The sequence below is a fragment of the Tenebrio molitor genome, chromosome 2, assembly GCF_963966145.1.
Source record: "Tenebrio molitor chromosome 2, icTenMoli1.1, whole genome shotgun sequence".
Classification (NCBI taxonomy): Eukaryota; Metazoa; Arthropoda; class Insecta; order Coleoptera; family Tenebrionidae; genus Tenebrio; species Tenebrio molitor.
In genome coordinates, this window is record NC_091047.1 from 15,766,383 (window position 1) to 15,788,314 (window position 21,932).

A 21,932-nucleotide genomic window follows, 5' to 3' on the forward strand; every position below is an offset into this window, starting at 1 on the left:
CTATGATCCTGATCGTTCATTGGTCCTGATCGAGGGTCTCTCTCATTTTCTAACAAATTTTCTACAAAATTTAGCATCGTGTCAAACTACCTTTATAGAACATGTTCTGTAATTTTTAATATAAAATTTCACTGTATGCTACGCACCGAAATATTTAAGGCTACAGTGCGCCCGTGTCAAAAGTCTAGTTTCGGCGATTCCAGATTCATTTCGAATTTACGTCGCACGTTGATGATTTCGTGTGTTGTTTCCGAGTCTTTTTAGTCATTTTTATAAAATCAGTTCTTTTCAGGGCTACACAGTTTTACAGTATTCTTTACTAATAATCTTTAATACCAAAATAAAAAAATTACCAGTTAATTTATTTTATTTATTTGCACCGGGCAAAAATTATAAATAGCCGTAAAATTGTCAAAGCTAAAAATTTTCGTAAAATTGAAAAATTCATTCGATAAAAAATTAGGTCTTGTTATTTTATCTTCGATTAATTCCGGTGTACATCAAACGTGTGTGTTCAGTTTTTAATAACAATAGGTATTATAAAAAGATAATTAACGTTAAAGTTTGTATTCTGGAATTAATCTTGCCAAAAATAACACGATCTCGTTGAATTTGAGTATTTTTATTCAAAGGTTAGACCCGCGAGCTAAAAATGCTCAAATTCAATTCGTAAAATTGTCAAAGCAAAAAGTTTTCGTAAGATTGAAAAATTTATCCGATAAAAAAATTTGATTTTGTTATTTTACCTTCGATTGAATCCTTTTTACAATATCTTTTTTAACCATTTGATTTTAGTGAAGTGCGCACACGTTACGCCACTGGTAAGATTCTACTTGTCAGATTCGCATGACTCAGTGTGCTACTCTTAGAACGGGCGAGAGAGATAAAGATATCGGAAAAGTATTTAGCGTTTTTTAAAGAAACAGTATGACCGATTTTCAATTTTTAAACTGCAAGTGTCCTAAAATATTACTTCAAAATGCGGCAATGTTTTACTTTTTTGATTTTGATAACAGGCAAGCCATGCCTGTAATGAAATTTTTGCCGTTTCACTGTGAACTGTCAGTTTTTGTCACTGTCACTGTCATTTTTTTAGGTGAAAAGTGTGGTGAAGAGAATTTTATTTACATAAGTATTTATTTATTTTTTTAAATTAACGATTGAGTTGTTTTGCAACAAATTTTACTCCTGTGTGTAAACGGTGTGTAAAGTTGACTCAAGTTGCTAAAAACCAATTTGGATTTGCAACAGCAATTTTATGGCATTAGTCGTTTGAAATTACTTTAAAATTGTACTTATATGGAAAATATTCAATCCAAACTATGATTTTCAGGTCCCTTTGTGCATTTATTTGGTTCAAAAATGTTGAAAAAATGCTGTTGCAATGTTGCAAATGACAAGTGGTTTTTTGCAACTTGAGTCGACTATATGTATATACTTATTCAAACCATTTTGTTCATTTTTTATATGAAGCGGCAACCATAATTTTTCAACTATACGTTGTAGCAAAAAATCAAGTGGCTCCAAATGTCACTGTCAACTAAATAATAACTAAATGAATAATAATTTTAATAATGATTTAATTCATTTTTTGTAGTGGGGAACTGTTCGATTAAGAAAATGCTGGTGGTAAAGGCGAATAGCTGCCTGTGTATTCTTGCCACACTCAAAATACGCTTGTAGCATGTTGGTCATTTCATTTTTACTCAAAGTTATGACAAATGCAATTTTTTTACACGCGATTGGTCAATTAACAACGTTCTTATTTTAAAATCCAATGAGGATGGATTTTAAAAAATATTTTTCCTATTATTCCCAGAAGATGATGATTTCACCGTATTATTTTGGTCCACCAGTTCTGATAGACCTGTATATTATAACGCTCTTCTAAGGACCGAAGAAAAAGAGCGCTATAGCCGGGAAAGCGCTATTACCGGGAAAACCTTGCCGGGCCCTTTCTTACAAAATCGGACCACTTATCGGAATGTTAGAGCTCCTGACCTGGATGAACCAATTTTTTAGTTTCCACCTCTTCATATTTTGCGTATTGTATTTTTTTCCGGCTGGTTCCTTCATGGACCGAAACAAATTCACTTCTTATTTTTTAATCTCGTACGTAAAATTGATGCATTTATGTTCTTGAATGTAGTAATAGTTATTTTTGTAATTTGCCTCCATTTTGATTCTCTAATAGACATATTAACGTTAACGAACGCAACGTCATCATCTGCGATGTCCTTATAGTCATTAATTCACGGAACATTTTACGAAAATTTTTAAGTTGATAAAGCTTGATGCGGAATTATCTTGTCATGCATGTCAATTTAAATTATAAAATGTAAATGTGTCAAAAATTATTTATCAGGCAGCAAATTCGCGACCGTATTTTTGGTAATTTAACGTATTTCAGCGGGCGTAAGTACATAGGTAAATGCAAGATTATCTTCCATATTCGTGTTTTGTGACAGAATTTGGATAAAACAAAAGGCGACTGTGAAGACTTGATCAAATTTTCACTTTTAAAATTAAGACATTACCAACCGCCACAAAAATCCATAAATCGACGAAAGTAAACATTTTTGTTTAAAAACTGCTTAAAAAGGGCAAATTCCAAAAAATAGTGTAAAAAACTCGTTTCATAAGACCTTGAAGCACTCATTCTTTAAAATAACTCGTGGCTACGCCACTCGTTTTTTAATTTTAAATTCGTGCTTCAAGACTGGTCTTATGAAACTTGTCTTTTAATATATTATTATTTAACGAGTTCATGATTGTGTAAAAGGTCCAGGAGTGCCAAAAAAAGCCAAATTTACACAAGAACGAGTTGAATACAAGGTGCTTTTGTTCGACGAGCCTCTTAAAGGCTCCAAATCGCCTAAAATTTTTAAAATTAACTTGACGTTACGTTTTGACAAGTTGTGATATTTATCGAAATCCGTTCACACAGGAGAAAATTGTCAAATTCTGACAGTGTCGAACAAAAAAACCTTTTTGATTCAGTGTAAATCGATCAAACTATTTTGTTAATTATTTTTTTTCTTTTATTGAAAATTATTTTCACATTTTATACACAAGTGGAATATTCGTGAAAACATTTTGTTGGGGAGAGAAAATTCCTAGAAATTTATTTTCGCAAAATCCATTTGATGATGGTACATATTGTTTCTTTCCTGGTTTTAATTTACGTAATTTTACACCTTGCATCGGAGCGGGAAATTGGAGTGTTACAACGAATAAAACAGTTCTTCCATGTTGGAATGTCCACCACCAATAGAAATAATTCCCCATACAGCACTATCAACCACTGCTAGTTGATTTAATTTAGGAATTGAGTTGCTTTGAGATAATATCTCTAGATTTGTGATTGGTTCGATCAAAGAGAAAACGTATTACTGTTTCGGACACTATTTTCTAACGAAAAAATTAAATAAAAATCGATTAAGCATTAGTAAATATGGCTTAATCGTCGCTGTTGACCACTTTTTGATTTTTTTTTTTGTTTAAAAAAAAATACAATGAAAAATTTTTTAAAGGATGAAAAAATAAAAAAAAGTAAAACGTTGCCGCAATTGTCAATAATGTTTGAAAGACATTGCCCTTTTCAGATTACAAATTTTTCGCTTGGTTTAGCTAAAAACAGCTAAGTAAATCCCGCGCCATCTGTTGACCGAGAATCTCACTAAAACCTCATCCCGATTCGATTATTTTTGGTGTTAAATTTTATATCAAAACTGTCATCGCGTCAAACGGCTTTAAAAAATGTACTACATTTACGTTTTCGTTTCGGATCATGACAAACACTTTATTTCTTGTATCTATTGCATATTCCTATTCCTGTGGATTTCTTTTTTTTTGCCTTCTCCCGTCTATAGGGGGCCAGGAGACTAATAATTTTTCGTTTACAAAATCCCTCTGGTAATTTTGTTTTAAGGGCGATTCTTTTCCAGGCGTCTTCTTTAACGTTTTTTTTTAAATAATTATTGACCTTAGGGTCCCACAAAACATTATAATTTTTGTAATTTTCTATTAACTGCAGAGCACATTCTTCCCAAAGATTTTCCATGCCACGTAACGAATTGAAGAGTCTTGTAGTTACGTTCGCGGGAGGCTCGTTGATTTTTAAAAGCCGTCCACATTTGAACGTCGAATTCCTTTGTGTTCGTCAGAAAACCGAATAAAAATTACAACAGAATTTTACAAACAAATGCAAAATACCTATATTGGCATAAATAGTTTTGGTTTTGTGAAAAAAGGACGTTAGTACAACGGAGCTATTGTTTTTGTAAGTTTTTATAAAAAAATGTAACTTATTTTATGTTATCAACCAATGTTATCTGCCTTTACTTGAAAATAATTTGAGTGCGTGTACGTATCTAAGTCGTTAATGCAGTAAGTAGTATAAGGGATAAATGTTATGCAACATAACTCCGATAACATTCCGTGAACTATAAACTGATGACTTGTCTGAAAACGTTGTGTTTACTGTTTTTGCTACTGTTGCGTTGCTAAAACGAAACGCTTTTGTCACTAGTTAAAAGCTGAATTAGGCAAATAAGTAAATAACGTGTGCAGTGTAATGGATCCCGAAATTATTAATGAACCTGGGATTCCTAACCAACCCGACCTTCCAGAACATGGTGATTTTCAAATGCCCCCATTGGAAGAATTGTTAAAAGCTTTAGAGGGTATGGACGGTCTATCGGAAGAGAACAAACAAGAATTAAGAGAAAGTTTGATATCTCGCGCTAACCAAGAAAACCCTGATTTTTTCGCAAACCACGTGGAAACTGCAAAAAATGCAGGGATGGCTCCAGATTTACTAGTATTATTCCTTTTACTTGCAATAGTTGTACTGATTTTTGGTAAGCAATTGAAGTTTTTTTTTTCTAAAAAGTAGTTCATTTGTATTCATAATAATTAATACAGTACTTGCCGACTTTAGTTATCTGTTATACGTATACCCGTATCATATTGGTTATACTTATACATTTTTACATTACAAAGACCTAAATTCTAATGCTTATTTCTTGTATTAATAACTTATTAATACAGGGTCATTATAAATGATTGTCCCATCGCAGTTGGCGTTGAAAACCCACACAAATTTGGGATGTGCCACTAGCTTCGCAACGTTAGACAAACTACTCAAACTAGTAGACAAATTTACACTACCGCCAGTAGCGCTACCTATCGGCGATGCTAGTCTCACTCATGTTATAAAGCTTGCGGCCGTAGAGGGATGAGACAATCATTTATAATGACCCCGTATATGATTATGTAGTAACTTTTTTGATATTTCGGGCGAAAATAGTATATTATATACCAAGGTGGAGAAGTTCATGGTTATAGCCAGAGCGCCAAGATTAGAGCCCGCGGCGCGCCGAGGGTTGTAAGGCGCGAAGGCTATAGGGACTTCTCCACCATGGTTTATATACTATTTTTTTCACTACTAGATACGTTAAAACCCTTAAAACTGGTTAATAATGAAAAATTATTTACCTGTCACTGAGCCAACGTAGAAAAACGAAACTTCTCAGTGTTCTATGACAACCGATAACGCTAGACTTTATTACTAGTAGTGAAAAAAAATCATTTTAATGTTCTTAAAATAATCCAATATATTTTTTTTTCCACTACTAGTCTCAGAAGGCTTCATTATTGACTCTCGAACCGACCCCAGAAGTAGAATTTCTCTCCCAAGGTTAATATAATACATTCATTTTTGTTTTAGACCAGAGTAGGCTATTTTAATTTTTTTAAATGTTGGTATCGGGGCTATGTCAAAATAACTAAATCAAAATTGTTCGAACTGCCAGTGTCAAATTTGACATTGTTATTAACTATTAAGGTAAATTAGTTTTAAATTTGTGCAATATTTACATTTATCACTAAATACACACATTATTGAGTCCTCGAAACTATATAGTTAATTGGAAAATGATAATGCTTGGCTATATGGTCATGAATTTTGACAAGAAAGTGTAACCTCAAATATTATACATGATGTATATTGTCATTCAGCCACAGTCTTACCATACAACTCGCCAAATTTCTATAGCCTACTCTGGTCTAAAACAAAAGAGAATGGACTGTACTAATTTTCATTATTAACCTAGGTGAACAATGAACAGCCGTCACCTAGCAACGAAAGATTTTCGTTGATTTCATTGGTTAACGTAGACGATTTTCATAGCAACTGTTGAAAAATGAGAACTCGGATCGTCGCATCGGACAAAATAATTTTATTAATAATTTTTTTTTTATCCGAAAGGGTTTTAACGTATCTAGTAGTGGAATTTTTTTTATATAAACCACGGTGAAGAAGTCCCTTATAGCCTTCACGCCTCGGGCTCTAATCTTAGCGCTCTGGCTATAATCATGAACTTCTTCACCTTGGTGTATAATATGTATAATATGTACTATTAGTTATTACATGTACCTACGTCATGGGAAAAATGAGTAAAACATATATGAAAATATATTTTTTAAGTTATTTACATTTAATACGTTTAACAAAGTGTGCTGATTTATTATTCCTTGCTTCTCGCATTTTTTCAAATATTTTTTCGTCAGTAGCATCGAGTACTATCATCAAATCATATCCAACTACTTCAGATAAAAACAAGTGATAACATAGTAGTAGGTATATCTAACTGAGCTCTATGAAAGAAATCACATAGAGTTGTGTTCTGCTTTTTATCAAAATGTCAAATTTAAATGAGGTTAAAAAGAACAAGTTAGATGTCGCCGAACTTTCAGAAAAAATTAAAAATTTAGCTACAGAATTAAAGTCTGAATTGGGAGATGAATTCATGGATAAACTGAAAAAACTAGTTCAAAAAAAGGTCGATTATTTGGCCTACGCGTATATTTTGTGTATTGTACTGTTAGTGGTAATTTTCGGTAAGACGTTTATTTAATTTATTTGTTACTTGTAAACATCAGTTTATCAAGTCACTGTATTCAGTATTCGCCTTGAAAATGTCTCTTAACTGGATAGCATGTAAAATGCTACTAGCAAGCATGTAAAATTTTACTGGCTAGTCAGTAAAATTTTACACCCGTGCTAATATGAGTGATGTGCGTTTCCAAAGCAAGACGTGTAAAGCTCATACGATTTTTTTTTCAAATACTGGAATTTTTAATAGTTTGTATAACTACTTATAAGTGAGGAACAAATAAAATATTCAACAATGCACGCATAGTAACGGGTTTTACTGGCTTCAGAAGGTGACTGGCTCGCCTTCGGCTCTCCAGTCATATCCTTCTGTCGCCAGTAAAAACCCTTTTTACCATGCTAGTAATGTTAAATACTATTCTACCGTATTTTTAAAACGTTTGCAATTTTAACTGGGGTTAAAAAATAATCCACTTTTGGGATTGTCATTAATTTACGATTTTTATCTATGAGGGCTTATCGATGTCGAAATAAAAGTAAATAGATTAACTAGGTTATCTATATTGCTACATTCATAATGCTTTTGATTTCATTGATGTGCAGAGTTCAAGGATGTTTACCTACGATTTTTCCGAACCGTTAAAAATTTTTGACACATATAGTTTGTTTTTTAATCAAAGAACCACGACCTGTTGATTTATGTTTGCAAATATAAAATTTTACTAACTTTAGGAAATTTAATGATATCTGTTGGCTATACCAGCCAACGCCTGTCATTTTTAATGTCCTTGAAAGTACGCAAACTCGCATCTAAAATTTGATCGTGTTATTAAAAATGCCTCGCAAAGTAAGACATTTATTAAACTTTCAAGTTAGTTGTTATTAGTTATTGTTAACTTTATTAACATGCTGCGCTTCTAATATCACTAATAACCTCAATTTCTATATGATGAGATTTTTCACCCTAGGTCAAAAGTGTACAATGTTGTCAGCTGTATTTTAGGTGTAAATTGCGGTGTTGTGGTTCTTTGATTAAAAAACAGACTGTACCTACTGAAAAGTCGACTTCTTTTGACGTAATCTAATAGCAATAGCCCTGTTGCTTATGAACGCGGAATCGCCAGTCAAAAGGGTAGTTATATGGGGTGTTTTTTAAAATTTCACCTCGAAGTAGGCGTTGAAGAGTCAATTGTGAACGCACCACTCGTGTAAAATGTAGAAGATTCAAACAGCTGATCCGTAACCTGTATAATGCGTTCACAATCGAATCTTCAACGCCTACTATGAGGTGAAATTAAAAAAAAACACCCGATAGATTTATTATGTAACATATATTTAGAATAACCCTGTACAATTTTCAACTTCATAGGTTGTTAAAACTAATCAAGTGTTGGCCATAAAGTTTTACAGAACACCCATAAACTAAAACGAACCAAATGTGCCATGCGACTTGAAAACATATTTAAAATGAAATATCAATACATTCAAGACACACTTCAGTGATATTTAACAAAACTAACAAACTATATGACTTAGGGCCGGTTTCACCAACGGCAGTTAAAGTTAACTGTAGGTTAAAATGCTTCGTTACCGTAGTTACCTATTGTTACAACAATGTTTTCGTATAATTTAACCTACAGTTAACTTTAACTGTCGTTGGTGAAACCGGCCCTAAGTAGTTTGTTGTTTCAGTATTTTTTGGATACAAGTTGTACAAGTCTTTGGCTGACCGAGAACGGAGGAAAGAAGAAAAGAGGCGTCAGAAACAGCAAAAAAAGAAGAAGTGAACTACAACTACAAGAACAATCAATATTTTTAAACTGTGACTAAGAACATTCCATTATAATGTTTAATGAATATTTTATTGTACAGTTAAAAAAATAAATTTTATTGTGTAAATGTGTGCAATATTTTATAAAATATAAACAAATGAAAGTATAGGTATATTAGTGATTAGTGATCACTTTACTGTTGTATTCGAAATAACAATAAGCTTAAAGGAACAAATCGATTTTTAAATTCTTTAAAAAACTTAACTTTTTAACTTGAAACATAATACTTAAATAAAGAAGGTAAAAAAAAGGGTGTAGATATTTTAATAGATATTTAAACTTGTTACTGGTGTGGGCTCGAAAGTGTGTTCAGACTTTGCTTACACTTGTATAGTTTGTCCAGCGAGAGATTGGTTGACAAAAAAATCATTAAATTCTGCGTAGCGCACGTAAAATTTTAAATATGTATATCCTTCAAGCAGCAACATTTTTGCCCTGAAATTATGCTCTAATTAATGTATTCTACTGCATTTTGTAGTGTTGGGTTATAAGCCTACAATTTAAAATCTCCCAATCACTCGCTGGACGAGGTGCCTTGTATAGCCCTGTAGGTTTGCCTACCAGACAACAATGTATCTTCTAGTCTAATCTAGATTGTAACAAATATATCGGTGTTCATTTAAATTTCCGGTCAAGTTAGCGTTGAAGAGTCGATTATGAGCGCACTGCGGATTACGGATCAACTGTTTAAATCTTACAGTTGTTTGTGTTTTTACACGAGTGGTGCGTTCACAATCGACTTTTCAACGCCAAATCTGACCGGAATTATAAATTAACACCGATACGTTTGTTACAATACAATGTTGATACGAGCTAACTTTTGGGAGAAGAAATTTCCCGCGTTCGTTCTAATGCAGCACTCCCTACGGTAGTGGTGCAAACAAAGTGCTCACGCGGGAAATGTATCTTTTTGCACTTCCCGCATACGCTCAATGTGCGCGGAAGTTTTGGTTTATATTTATTTATAGGTTATATTTTTGTATTTGAAGATGAGTTTTAAAAACTGTTCCAATACGAGTCAGGAAATAGACCGTTTAACTTCACTGATAATATCCTTCTTCCATAAGTTTTAATTGTAGTTAATTGTATCAAGTATTCTCCTTATACTGCAATACAGATTACCAGATAGCAACAAGGAGCCTCAAACCACACTCGAAAACATTAAAACAGCAACAAATCGACTAATATTGTATGATATTACAGAAGTCAAGGACTTATTAAAACATATTATTCTCTCTATAGTACAAACTTTAAAAGAGGTAAGGTGAATAAGTAAATCAATAACAGATTAAATTGATAATTGTAGATTTATACCAGTAATAATTTGATAGTGCAATCTGAAGAAAATGAGATTTTGGACGTCATTAAAAATAATTTTCAGGTATGATTTCTTCATGGATAATAATGATAAAAGAGGATGCATAGTTTTACTTCCTTTAATGCAATTTTTTATAAGTTGTTAAGATGTAAAAGTATAATATCCAGTCTCCAGTGTCATTTATCTCAATAGAAATGATGAAAACAAGTGTTAAACTTTAAAGTAACTGGGTAGTCCTGCTTATGAAAATAACAAACAAGCAGAGTTTTGTGGAAAAACAAATATGAACTTCATCAATAGTTGTAAATTAATGTTTGCAATATAATTATGTTCAGTTGTTTTACTAGCATTATTAATAATGAGATGTGTAAATGATTACAGGTGGCATTAAGTTTAATGGATATTTCAAATCTTGTATTAGAGTATATAATGAAGGATACTAGTGTTTTATTTAGCCAAGTTCCAAATGTACCAATTAATGTGTGCCACATACTATTTTTAACATTTGAGCACTGTAAAAACAGGTAATAGTTCACTATGTTTAATGAACATATTATTCATTTAGTTTGTCACAGCCAGAAAATTTACAGTTCGTATTATAAATCTGTCACAGAAATTTTAGAGTTATTTAGAAAAACCCAAGAAGTACATGCCAGATTTTTAAGGTTTTTAGACACACACATTTATTTTGATTTTTTAAGCGACAATGAAATTGTTGCCTGCAAAGAAAGTAACATTCATATTTTCAGTCTTACTTCTTTTATTTGATATGTGTTTTAGTTTTAGAGATTATCATACAAATTAGTAGGGCATTGTCTGGTGTCAACATGAAGTCGATGGCTGACAATTGGAAGGGATTTATTACATTAATACAGAAAATTTCTGGTGCGCCAAGTATGAGAAGTTTTAATTTATCACCAGCGTTACAAACTTTAACTGTAGAAATAGACAGTAATTTAGAAGCTGTGGCAGAAATGGTAAAATTTTAATAAATCAATTTTTTCTTTCAGTAATTTCAAATAAATTTAGGAACCTGTGGATCCAAAAAAATGTAGTCAATGTTTTAAAATAGCTGGTTTTTTAATAAAAGTGGCTTTAAAGTTATTTGAAACGAATGTTAATGCTTTTGAAGATGATGATGTACTTCAGTTTTGGGTAATGATTCATAGGTAACATTTAAGTAATTCATACAGTATTTTCAATTTAACGATATATTTCAGTTGGCAGGGTGGCTATTTTCAAACCAATAGGTTTCCCAGTGAAATCGTGTCCTCCTTTTATTTTTTAACAGATCTTTGCACAGAATCATTGGTAAATGTACTTCTTCACGAGAGTATATTAAAGGTTTATATTTAAAAAATAGTTAAAATCAACACTAAACTTTATCTTTTACAGGCATTTCATACAGTAGACCCACACAGGTGTATAGCACCCAAACAGTGTTTTGGATTTCTTAAGTTTGCAAATTCTCTGATGAAAGGATTACCAAAATGGAAAAAAAATGAATTGAAAACATTGGATGATTTTCAGATAGTTTTTATAGTTCAAACCATTTTCTCGCTTATCAAGAGTTGTAAGTTTTTATCGTTTATGGTGTATTGTATAAAATTAAGCTGATTCAGGTTTTGTGGAGTACTTTTCCGATTACAATTCAATGTTTTATGAAGAGCTAGTTACAAACGTTTCTGTGATGGTACTTCTTCTTCCAAATAATTATATGGAAATCGAAAAATTACTGTTGGAGTGCGTTATGCAAGACAAAATCTGGCTAACAATGTTCGCCATAGATATTTGGTGTTTGGTTTTAAGGTATTTATTTTTATCATGTTTAATATTCAAATGAAAACCATATATGTACAGTCATGTTCAAATAAATCTGGGACAACTGTTGTAACGTAGCTCTCAATTTCACTTGTTCATATAAATCTGGGACAACTTTTTTTTGGGTTTTAAATGTGACTTCAAGCAGTTAATTATTATTTGCAGTAAAATTGCTTTGAAAAGTATAATCACTTGTCAACTTTGACAAATAAATGAAATCTGCTAATTGTTCTGACAGCAAAAAATCCATGGAAATATTCAATGTTCAGTGTTCAGCCCACATTGCCCGCGAAAAATAAAATTGTCCCAGATTTATCTGAACATGACTGTACTATATATTACCGGCCGTAAAAATTCCAACTCCAAGGTATAATAACATGTAACAACAATTTTGAGAAAATTTGTCAAATTTGATAACACAAACAGAACTGCTTTATTAAAATTTATAGTACATACACAGAAGTCTTCACTTAACTTTCATGTTACAAAGCAATCAAATGGACATGGGTTTCTATGATTTGCAGTGTTCTTCGAATGCCTCTAACCTTTTGATAAATTCTTCGTCGCAGTTCTGGACTTCCTACCCACCGTCATATAATTTTACCGAGCGAGGCCCAAAATTATTATATCGGAATGAGTTTTTCTACTCCTATTGGATCATACTGTAATTATTAAAATGTTTTTCATCGGATAACAGGATTCATTACCCACGGCCCGTTGAATAATAACTTCAAAACTCACTGCAAATATCATAACAACTAGTTTATTAAGTCCAATCCCAAATTTTAATGCAATGCAATGGTATCAAGTATACAAAGTAATAACACTACCCGACATTTTTGATTTTTTTTTTATAACTGCAGTGAAAACACCTAATCTGGGGTAATTAGGGTCTGTTGATTCTATAAACGTCAACAGATTTATTCTAGCACGTCTAGATTCCGAGTTAGGAATAATATGTGACAACCCATATGCATTAATGTTATTTTCATTAAAACAGTAAAAAAACTTAAAAACCAATGATAATTGTACTGCAAATTGTTAACAGACTAAGGACAATTATGCGGGCTATCATCTTCCTTTTGAAGAACCCAACAAAAATCACCCATCATAGCGGGATAGCATATCCCCTGGTACATATGCCAAACACAACTTAAGCCTACTTAATTTTGCACCTTCTAGTGTACTCTTCATGCTTATAAGAGAAATTAATTTACAATGAATATGTTATTATACACGAGTACATAAAAAATGTTCATAGGTGTCTAGTTCGCAAACGGGTACATACAGTTTCGTCCGGAGAAATCTTTTAATTACCTAGTCCTTAAAACGCCCTACCCGCAAAACTTACGGTTTCGGCCGGACTCAATTTTAGGGTACATGCACTTTCGTCCGGCAGTACCTGTTGTACTTAATAAAATTTATTGAGTACCTGTCTCTACCAATGTTAAGACATGTCGAAAGACAGGGTTTGCAACAATGAAAATAAATAAACTGTATATATAATTTTATTATATTTATATACATATTTACATTCAATTAAAAACTAAAATAGTGGGAAGTCAATTTAATGAACTGAAGCCGAGTAATTTGGTTAATCTAATTGTCTAATTGTTTTATTTTTTCTTTTAAGTAGTTTTCTCGTTTCTAAAATCTAAAATAATCTAGGAATTTTTCCAGTTGCTGATTATGTGGCCTGATTTCATTCAGCTCGAATACTAAACAGTCACCAACACTTTCGGGTTCTGTAGAAAGAGAAAAAAAAATCTTTAAAGAGAAAAATACATGAAAATTACATTAACATAAAATTAATGTGAAATTGTACAAAATAATAAGTAATTTTTTTACCCAAAAAAAGAAGACCAAAACAGTATCCAATCCATTTTCCAACTTCGGTTGTCTCTTTATAATCCTTAGATAGCCCCAATTCTTGAACTTTCCTCCACCATGCTTGACTAATATGAAATCGACAGCCTATTATTTTAACTTCATTCCATAGAATTTTGACGGCGTTGTGAATAGATTTTTCGAAGTCGATCACAACTTCTTGTGGTTGGAACTTCAAATTTATTTCCTTACATTTGTTTAACAGAATAGTTAGACATTTTGCATACGTCTATCGTCTCTGTTAATTTATCTTTGAGCAAACAAAATGCCAACGGAATATAATGCCCATTATAGTATCCATGAAGTGTGAATAATTGTAAGAAATACTTTGGACAGTATTTGAAAGTTCCGTCCAAGAATATACGAGTACATCTGCACAAATGCTTTAAATTTACGTCGCACGAAAAACTTATTATGTTGGATTCAATATCGTTAATCATCAAAAAATTTTCTTTTCTGTTAGTAATTATTTTTTCTTTTATGTCCTCCAAAGCGCAATGCGATTCCAAACAAGATTTAGGCAACTTTGGAAACTTCTTGCGTCTTTCTCCGTATATACTCCTTTTTACAGATTTTACGTCATCAATGGTTAGTTGATCAGATTCATTTTCTTTTAAAACAGAATGGATAATTCTTTTAGGTTGCAATCCAATATCTTCAGAAGCCTTGCGTTTAGCTGCTACTGCCACGAATTGTTTTTGTAGTGCTGACTTACTGAGTTCCTCGTGAGAATGGATTAAATTATGCCGTGATATTAAAAAATCTTCACCAATTGTGTAGATCGTGGCGTTGCACTTTGGAACTCTGCATCTTCATCTCGACTCACCATTCAACAATTTATCACAAAAACTGAACTTATAATTGTTAACAATCAACAATACTTTTCCACGTTTAGAAACACTTTTTTGGATGTCTAAATTTTCCATTTTGCAAACTTAGATTTTTCTTTGCAACTAATTCAGAATGAGAACTGAAAATACGGTCCTGCCGATACTGATGCAGGTGCGGGTAGGGGTAGCAGTTACCGGGTTTTTCCAAAGGGTAGGTAATAAAACCCAGCCACCCCAGCGTACTATATACCTGATCTATCGTCGGACGAAACTGCATATTTACAGTTTTACAGATTTGAACTATTTGGACGAAAGTGTAATCTTTAATTTATGCATGAAAGGATTACGGGCGAAACTGTAATCGCCGTCGCAAACGTGACGTGATGGAATATGGAAATCGGGTGTCATATAGTTTTAATAAATGAAAGGTATAAGAAATTCTCATAGTTGGGTGAGTTAGAAAAATCATGTCGGGTAGTGTAATTTTTATTCACAATCGGTTAGCAACGTACAGCTTTTCTAACCTCTTAAAGGTTAGAAAGTGAGCGATTACTCGTGTACAGATCAACCGGTCAGTAATGGTGAAAAAAGGAGTCAGTAATGAATCGTAAGCGGTTAGTAATGAAACCCATAACTGACCTGTGGTGGCGCTACTGTCGCACCAATCGCGAAAATTTCTGTACGTTTTTCTGGTATCGTAATTTGCTTTTCTCAGGTAAAAGATTGAGTGTTAATTTGTGTGCGGATTCCCGCAATTCTGGGGAGGGTACACTCTATTTTACTATCGCACACTTTATTTGTTAAAAAATGTGAGCAAATGTCAATTTGGTTTGAGTTTTGTGAAATAAAATTTAATACAATCTCAATCGTGCGCGCCTACTAAGTTTTAATATTTTGCCGAAATAAACGATAATATTACGGAGGTTGGTTTTTATTTATTTTTTATTATTATAATGTTGCTTGTTTTATTAAATTGATTGTGAATAAAATAGTATACAAACCTCGGCGAAAGTCCATTCCTGTGTCTCGAGAACTAGTTCACCTCGAGGGCAAGCCTCTCGGTAAACTATTGTTCTCTCGACAGGAATGGAGGACTTTCTACCTCGGTATGTAATATACTATCGTGTGTTCCAGTAAAAACTCACTCGCAGTAAGCCATGACTATAGAGATAGATAGACTGGTCATGTCGATTTTAGGATCATTGGAAGTAGTTCATTTGTTACTTACAAATTTTCATCATATTGTGAGTTGTGACAGATAACCTATAAATTTACTTTAGTAGTTCATTTCCATTTCACATCTGGTACTAAGACATACTTCACTTTTGTCATGGCTTGCTGCGAGTGAGTTTTTTGTGGAACACACGATATAAAACGTCAGTTTCAGTTTGTCTAATAATGAAACTTATTTATCAACTTCTCTTCATAGTCGTAGAAAAAGTATAGTATTCATTTCGCGGATAATGGCTATTACTCGCTCGGCTGAATTACGCCACTCGCTCGTGACACAAAATCAACCTCACGAGTAATAGCCTTCATTATCTGCTAATTGAATAATATACTCCTACTAGATATTTTCCCTTGTACACTTGGCTTAAAAAAAAACGGGAAATGAAATTTGACCTAATGTAAACTGAAAATTTAATTTGTCAATTTATGTCAATTTGTGTCTGTTTGACAGTCTGTCTGTCTGACACTTAAGTGCAGTTTTTTAACCTAAATTCTAAAAGGCCGTTTCAAACTATAAAAATTTAATAAAATCTGACAGAACTTTTTCTGACAGTTCCCGTTTTTTTTTTAAGCCAACCGTATATATTGAAAAACCAAACGTAAAAGCAATACTCAATTTAATATAGATACAATGATCTTGATTAATGAATAAGTGAAGTAGAATAGGTACAGAGAACACTAGGAAATTGACTTTAAAAAAGTTTAAAACTTTATGGTGCACATTAAAGAGAACGAATTAATTTTATTACTGCTTCACCTTCAACTCGGTCGTAAGATATATTTTGTAATAATAATACGTAACAAGTTTTGTTATTTCCAAAAATAGTAGGTATAATCTGTTTCAAAATCAAAAATCCACCAACAGTGTATTCTACCTCGAAAATACAACCGACAACGTCGCCAACTTTTGTTTTTAGTGTGTCTGCAAATGTCAGAAAAAAGTGGGGTTATGAAAGAAAACTGTTGACAGTCGTTTTGGTCGTAGTTCTTCGTGTTTTTTATACTCATTTCATGATTTTACTCAAAAGGTATGATATGGTAGCTACCACTTTTTTGCACATAATAATTATTTTGTGTTAGGTAAATAAACTCAACAGTTCAATGTCAAATTTTGGCGGGAGGTTGAGCCAACCCAAAAAAAGTAAACCTCTTCTAGGGATTTCTTTTTCTGCCAACATAATTCAACAGGTGGTGGATTTTTGATTTTGAAACAGATTATACTTTATTTAACGAGTTCATGTGTAAATTGGGCTTTTTTGGCATGAGTGGGCCAGTTTAAAACGCGAGTGACGAACGAGTTGAATATAACGTTTTTTTGTTCGACGAGCCCCTTAAATGTTCCAAATCGCTTAAAATCTTTAAAATTAGTTTGACGTATCGTTTTGTCAAGTTGACATTTATCAAAATCTGTTCACACAAGGGAAAATTCTCAAATTCTGACAGTGTCGAACAAAAACACAATGTAAAATACGACTTGGTTCTTTAGCATTTTAATTTTATTATTTTATATTTTAAATTTAAAAAATAAAAAAAAAAATTAAAAAAAAAAGAATATTTTAAACATCTCGAAAAACACTAATATAATTTCAACAGGACTACGCAAATACTAAGATGTATATGGAAACAATGAAATAAATTGTACACTCCTAAATTGATGTTGTTTTTTTAATATATTCTGTGTAGATATCTAAATTGTTATAATGTACATAAAGTTATGAACCTGTTTTTAGACATTCTTCAGAAAGTACATGCTGTTCAACCTTTAACGCTGTAGTTAGGAAGATTAAAGAAGTCCAATTAGGAATATTTCAACAAACTCCAGAAACAATATTTTTTAAAATTCTGGCTCAACGTATTTTCAGAATTCTACCAAATAATGTTAAAATCCAAGAATTATCAAAAAACGATACCACAATTTGGAAAATTATAAATACAAGAAATGTTCCACTGTCACATCGATTTTATATCGAGTTTATGATCAGCGATTTGTACGAAAAAAGTAATATTATAGAAAAAGAAGACTGCCCAGTCAACGATTTTATGATTTATGTAAGTATTGTAGTTTTTAATAGTATTAACTAGGTACCGATTACCTAATTGAGAAATTTAGCAGCGATTGCTATGACTCAGTTAACTAGGTCAATACCCCGAAACAGGACGCCGAATTCGTTTAAATGAATTGGTATCTCGGACGACTATTTTCATTATACGCTGTGCCAAAATCAAAAAACCATTGTGGTGCAAATGACTTATCTGTCACTGTGATAAGACTGATAAGTAATAGGAAATGTTATGAAAAATGTGTGTTATTTGCACTACAATGGTTTTTTGATTTTGGCACAGCGTTTAGGTCGTTTTACCGTGGTCGGTGTATTGAATTGGAGAAGTGACAATTTTTTGAATGGACTAAAATAATCTCCTTGGAATTTAGATCGTCCAAACCAATTCGGGCGCCATCGAATTCGGTGGCTGTTTACACTAAGTTGTTATATCGAATTCGGAGGTATGTACACTTCTATTAAAAAAAAAGCGTACACGTATTGAGGGCTACTGTAAATGGGGATACAATTAATTAATCGTTTCCAAGAAAACGTAGTACTGACATTTAGTATAGTAAATTCAAAAAACTCCTGGACTGTCAAAATTAAATTTTAAATAAAATGCTTGTTTTGACTGTACTTGGATATAAAAAATTTTCGCTAGAGTGTACTGACGTCAAAATTTAGTTACAAAATATATTTAGGTTATGTTTTCATTTTTAATCATTGAACTAAAAATGTTTTGAATCATTCATTGCTTCGAACACTTGAAGCGAAATGCAGCATCTAAATGAATGAGAGCAATTTAATAAAGTTTATAAAAAACACGCGACAAACTGAAAACAGGTAACAACAACCAAAATCATCCAAAATAAACTAACCTGTTTCATTTATTCAGAAGAAAATTATTTAACACTTGATTAACACTTATCTCTCCAAAATTTTGATTTGTGAATCATAAGAACGAACACCAATTCTTAGTTAACAATACTGGAGCGGCTTTGGTACAAATTTGTAATTTCTTCCCGTTATTATCACTTTTTTGTTTGTTCCTCATAATAATTTCTTATGGCCCTCTTCTCTCGCGCTAATAGAACCACCCTAGTTCGTTTTGAACTTTCCATTTTAACCCTTTTACAAAAAACACTTCAATAATTTTGCAATTTATTTGACAATGTCAATTTAAACAAATGAATAGTTTGAAAAATATGAAAATAACTAGTGATTTAACCAACCTAACAACTGCAATTTTGATTTTGACAGTCCAGATGTTTATTGAATGGACTTTATGTATATCAAATGTGTGAAAATTGCTTAAAATCCAGCTATCGGCACTGGTTTTGTTACAGGTTTCTAAGTAACAACAATTAAAAGATAGGTTTACAATATGACAATCTAGCCAAAATTGTGCTCACTACTTGTACGCTTTTTTTTTAAATAGAAGTACATAATATCTATTCACTTTGATTGTGACCACAACGAAAAACATAGTAGGCGCTGTTTAGCTGTGTGCTGCATGCGTTTTACACTAAATATTTGTGTGGTGTGAACATGATGTGAAAATGTCAGAATTGTCAAAACTTGACCATGGTAGTAAAGCAATGATTTTAATGTATTTATCAATATTAATAACGGAAATCAATATTTGAAGTAGGAGGAACTAAAAACGTCTGATTCTGTGATCACGTCTGTTGAAAAGTGGGGTTATATCCAGGTACAGATTATTTAACGTAAAAACTTCGAAATCACCTCATGCAATTCTCGATATTAATGAAGAACGTAGGAAATGGTCATTTGGCAATAAGACAAAACTTTCAATTAGCTTTGATTTTGATTAATATAAATATTTTCAGATAAAAACTAATCAGACAGAAAGTTCAAAAAAATGATTTACAGGGGATGAAAAGGCAGGTCAGGTCAGGTCAGGTATCAAACTACAACACTTACTAGCCAAAATGTACAACAAAAAACCACAAATAGAGTTAACTTTATTGGTGATGTTCGTCTTTGTGAGTTGTTTTCCCGTTGGCATCAATAAATGTCTCGAAACAAGTCAATATTAACCGTTTGGTCCCAACTTTGAGAGAAGACGACGTGGCATTTTCTTTTTGAATTCTAAAATTTTGTACCAAAACTCAATTTTATAGATATGCGTACAGTGTACGTCGAAAAACGTTTGCGCAAGTCGTTCTCCGTTCTGTCTTCTGTGAGCGTGACGTTTCTGTCAAAATGGCGCCTCCGAGAGTTGCCAACTGCGGCTGGATTTAGTGTTATCTAAAATTCCCTATCAATAACCTAGCAACTGAAAAGTTACTAGGGAGTGGTCACAATCAAAATGAATAGATTATACATATACATACTCGTATTCGGGCTATCGACTTATAACACATATAGTTTGATAGATGTTTCGTGTAATGTAGTTGGTCCATATGTTTAATAATTGAAACATTTATTGGTAACAATATATTTGTATAGGAACATAGTTATTACTGATATTAAATCAATTTTAGGTAGAAAATCTAAATATTATTTCTTACACCAACTTCAATGATCTTCAGATAAATGCATCAAGACTGATTCCATTTATTGTTTATCTGTGGTCTTTTGATGTAAAGGACCTTAGCCAAAATAACAATTTTAATAAATATGTTATTTATAAATTAGGAAAAATTACAACTGCAGTAATTGGGGAAATGACAGAAGAGAATGTATTAGTTGTAAATATATATTTTCATATTACATACGATTTTTTAAATGTATATATGTAATTATGTTGTAGGTCATAAACCAATCTAAATTTTTATTGAAGGAAACTCTACATAAACTGTTGGTTTGTGAGCTTTTACAAGCTCTATCTAGGAGAAATTTTAGCGATTACCAAGAAAAGGATGTTTTTTCTGTATTAATTTCCGATATGCTCCAAATTTTGTTGTCTGATAAGAATTCAGTCGTAGTACAAAGCGCTTTAGATACCTTTCATAAGTTTTTCCGATGTGATAATTATGCAACCGTGGTTGATAGAGTAGTTATGGCTTCACCGGTCATTAACAAATTAATTAATGATTATAGCCAAAAAAGGGCATCCGAAAGTAAATACAATTTAAAGTACTTCCAAAAAATATGTTATTCTGAGTTTCACCATCAGTGTTCAGAATGGCCAGACACAAATCAACCGTTGTGTAAAAAATTGAAAGTAGAAAACGATGTGGATTTAATTATTGATACTTTGAAGAGTGAAATTGAAAAATTAACAAACTCTGTTGACAAAAACAATTTAAATGCAAGACAAATAATTGAAATTAAATATGTTATAGAAAAATTAACTGTTTTGTTAAATTGATTATTTAGGTATTCTAATGTAGGTTATTTGATTAAATTATTTCATATTTACTTTAGTTTTTTTTTGTTTTGTTCGACACTGTCAGAATTTGAGAATTTTCTCCTGTGTTAACGGATTTTGATAAATGTCACATCTTGTCAAAGCGAAACGTTAAGCTAATTTTAAAGATTCTAATCGATTTGGAGCCTTAAAGGGGCTCGTCGAACAAAAGAACCTTGTATTCAACTCGTTTCACTCGCGTTTTAAACTGGCCCAAAAAGACCCAATTTACACACAAACGATCACAAACTCGTTAAATAAACTACTATAAACCTAATACCTACATTAAACGTAATATATTTTTTCCATTACTAGTCTCAGAAGGCTTCATTATTGACTCTCCAACTGACCCCAGAAGTAGAATTTCTCTCCCAAGGTTAATAATAATTTTCATTATTAACCTAGGTGAATAATGAACAGCCGTCACCTAGAAACGAAAGATTTTCGTTGATTTTATTGGTTAACGTAGACGATTTTCATAGCAACCGTTGAAAAATGAGAACTCGGATTGTCGCATCTGACAAAATAATTTTATTAATTATTATCCGAAAAGGTTTTAACGTATCTAGTAGTGGAAAAAATAGTATATAAACCACGGTGAAGAAGTCCCTTATAGCCTTCGCGCCTGGTGTATAATATACTATTATACGGTTGGCTTCAAAAAAAAAACGGGAACTGTCAGAAAAAGTTCTGTCAGA

The 21,932-nt window shown here is 32.2% G+C and overlaps 2 protein-coding genes across 4 annotated transcripts in view; one reads left to right on the top strand and one right to left on the bottom strand.

Moving 5' to 3' along the window:
* Positions 1 to 21,932, bottom strand: part of LOC138123637 (coiled-coil domain-containing protein 13) — a 60,609-nt gene that overhangs the window by 10,979 nt on the left and 27,698 nt on the right. The window lies entirely within an intron of this gene.
* On the top strand, positions 9,705 to 21,243 carry LOC138123635 (FIGNL1-interacting regulator of recombination and mitosis-like). 3 transcript variants are annotated; one of them, XM_069038403.1, is made up of 13 exons: positions 9,705 to 9,779; positions 9,846 to 9,989; positions 10,037 to 10,111; positions 10,430 to 10,572; positions 10,624 to 10,778; positions 10,829 to 11,025; positions 11,078 to 11,217; positions 11,269 to 11,392; positions 11,444 to 11,621; positions 11,671 to 11,857; positions 17,547 to 17,865; positions 20,366 to 20,572; positions 20,635 to 21,243. In XM_069038403.1, the coding sequence occupies exons 1-13, from the start codon at positions 9,720 to 9,722 to the stop codon at positions 21,193 to 21,195; spliced, it is 2,490 nt and encodes an 829-aa protein (XP_068894504.1). In that variant the 5' UTR covers positions 9,705 to 9,719; the 3' UTR covers positions 21,196 to 21,243. The 3 variants fall into 3 exon arrangements, with proteins under 3 accessions (XP_068894504.1, XP_068894505.1, XP_068894506.1); XM_069038404.1 differs by having other exon boundaries at positions 17,679 to 17,865; XM_069038405.1 differs by having other exon boundaries at positions 9,779 to 9,989; positions 10,048 to 10,111.

What these genes read in the sequence shown, in the direction of transcription:
- LOC138123635 (XM_069038403.1), top strand. Translation starts at nt 9,720, where the DNA reads ATGAGTTTTAAAAACTGTTCCAATACGAGTCAGGAAATAGACCGTTTA. An exon ending in ACCGTTTAACTTCACTGATA is followed by an intron (nt 9,780 to 9,845) that starts ATATCCTTCTTC and finishes ATACTGCAATAC; the next exon opens with AGATTACCAGATAGCAACAA. An exon ending in TTTGAGCACTGTAAAAACAG is followed by an intron (nt 10,573 to 10,623) that starts GTAATAGTTCAC and finishes AGTTTGTCACAG; the next exon opens with CCAGAAAATTTACAGTTCGT.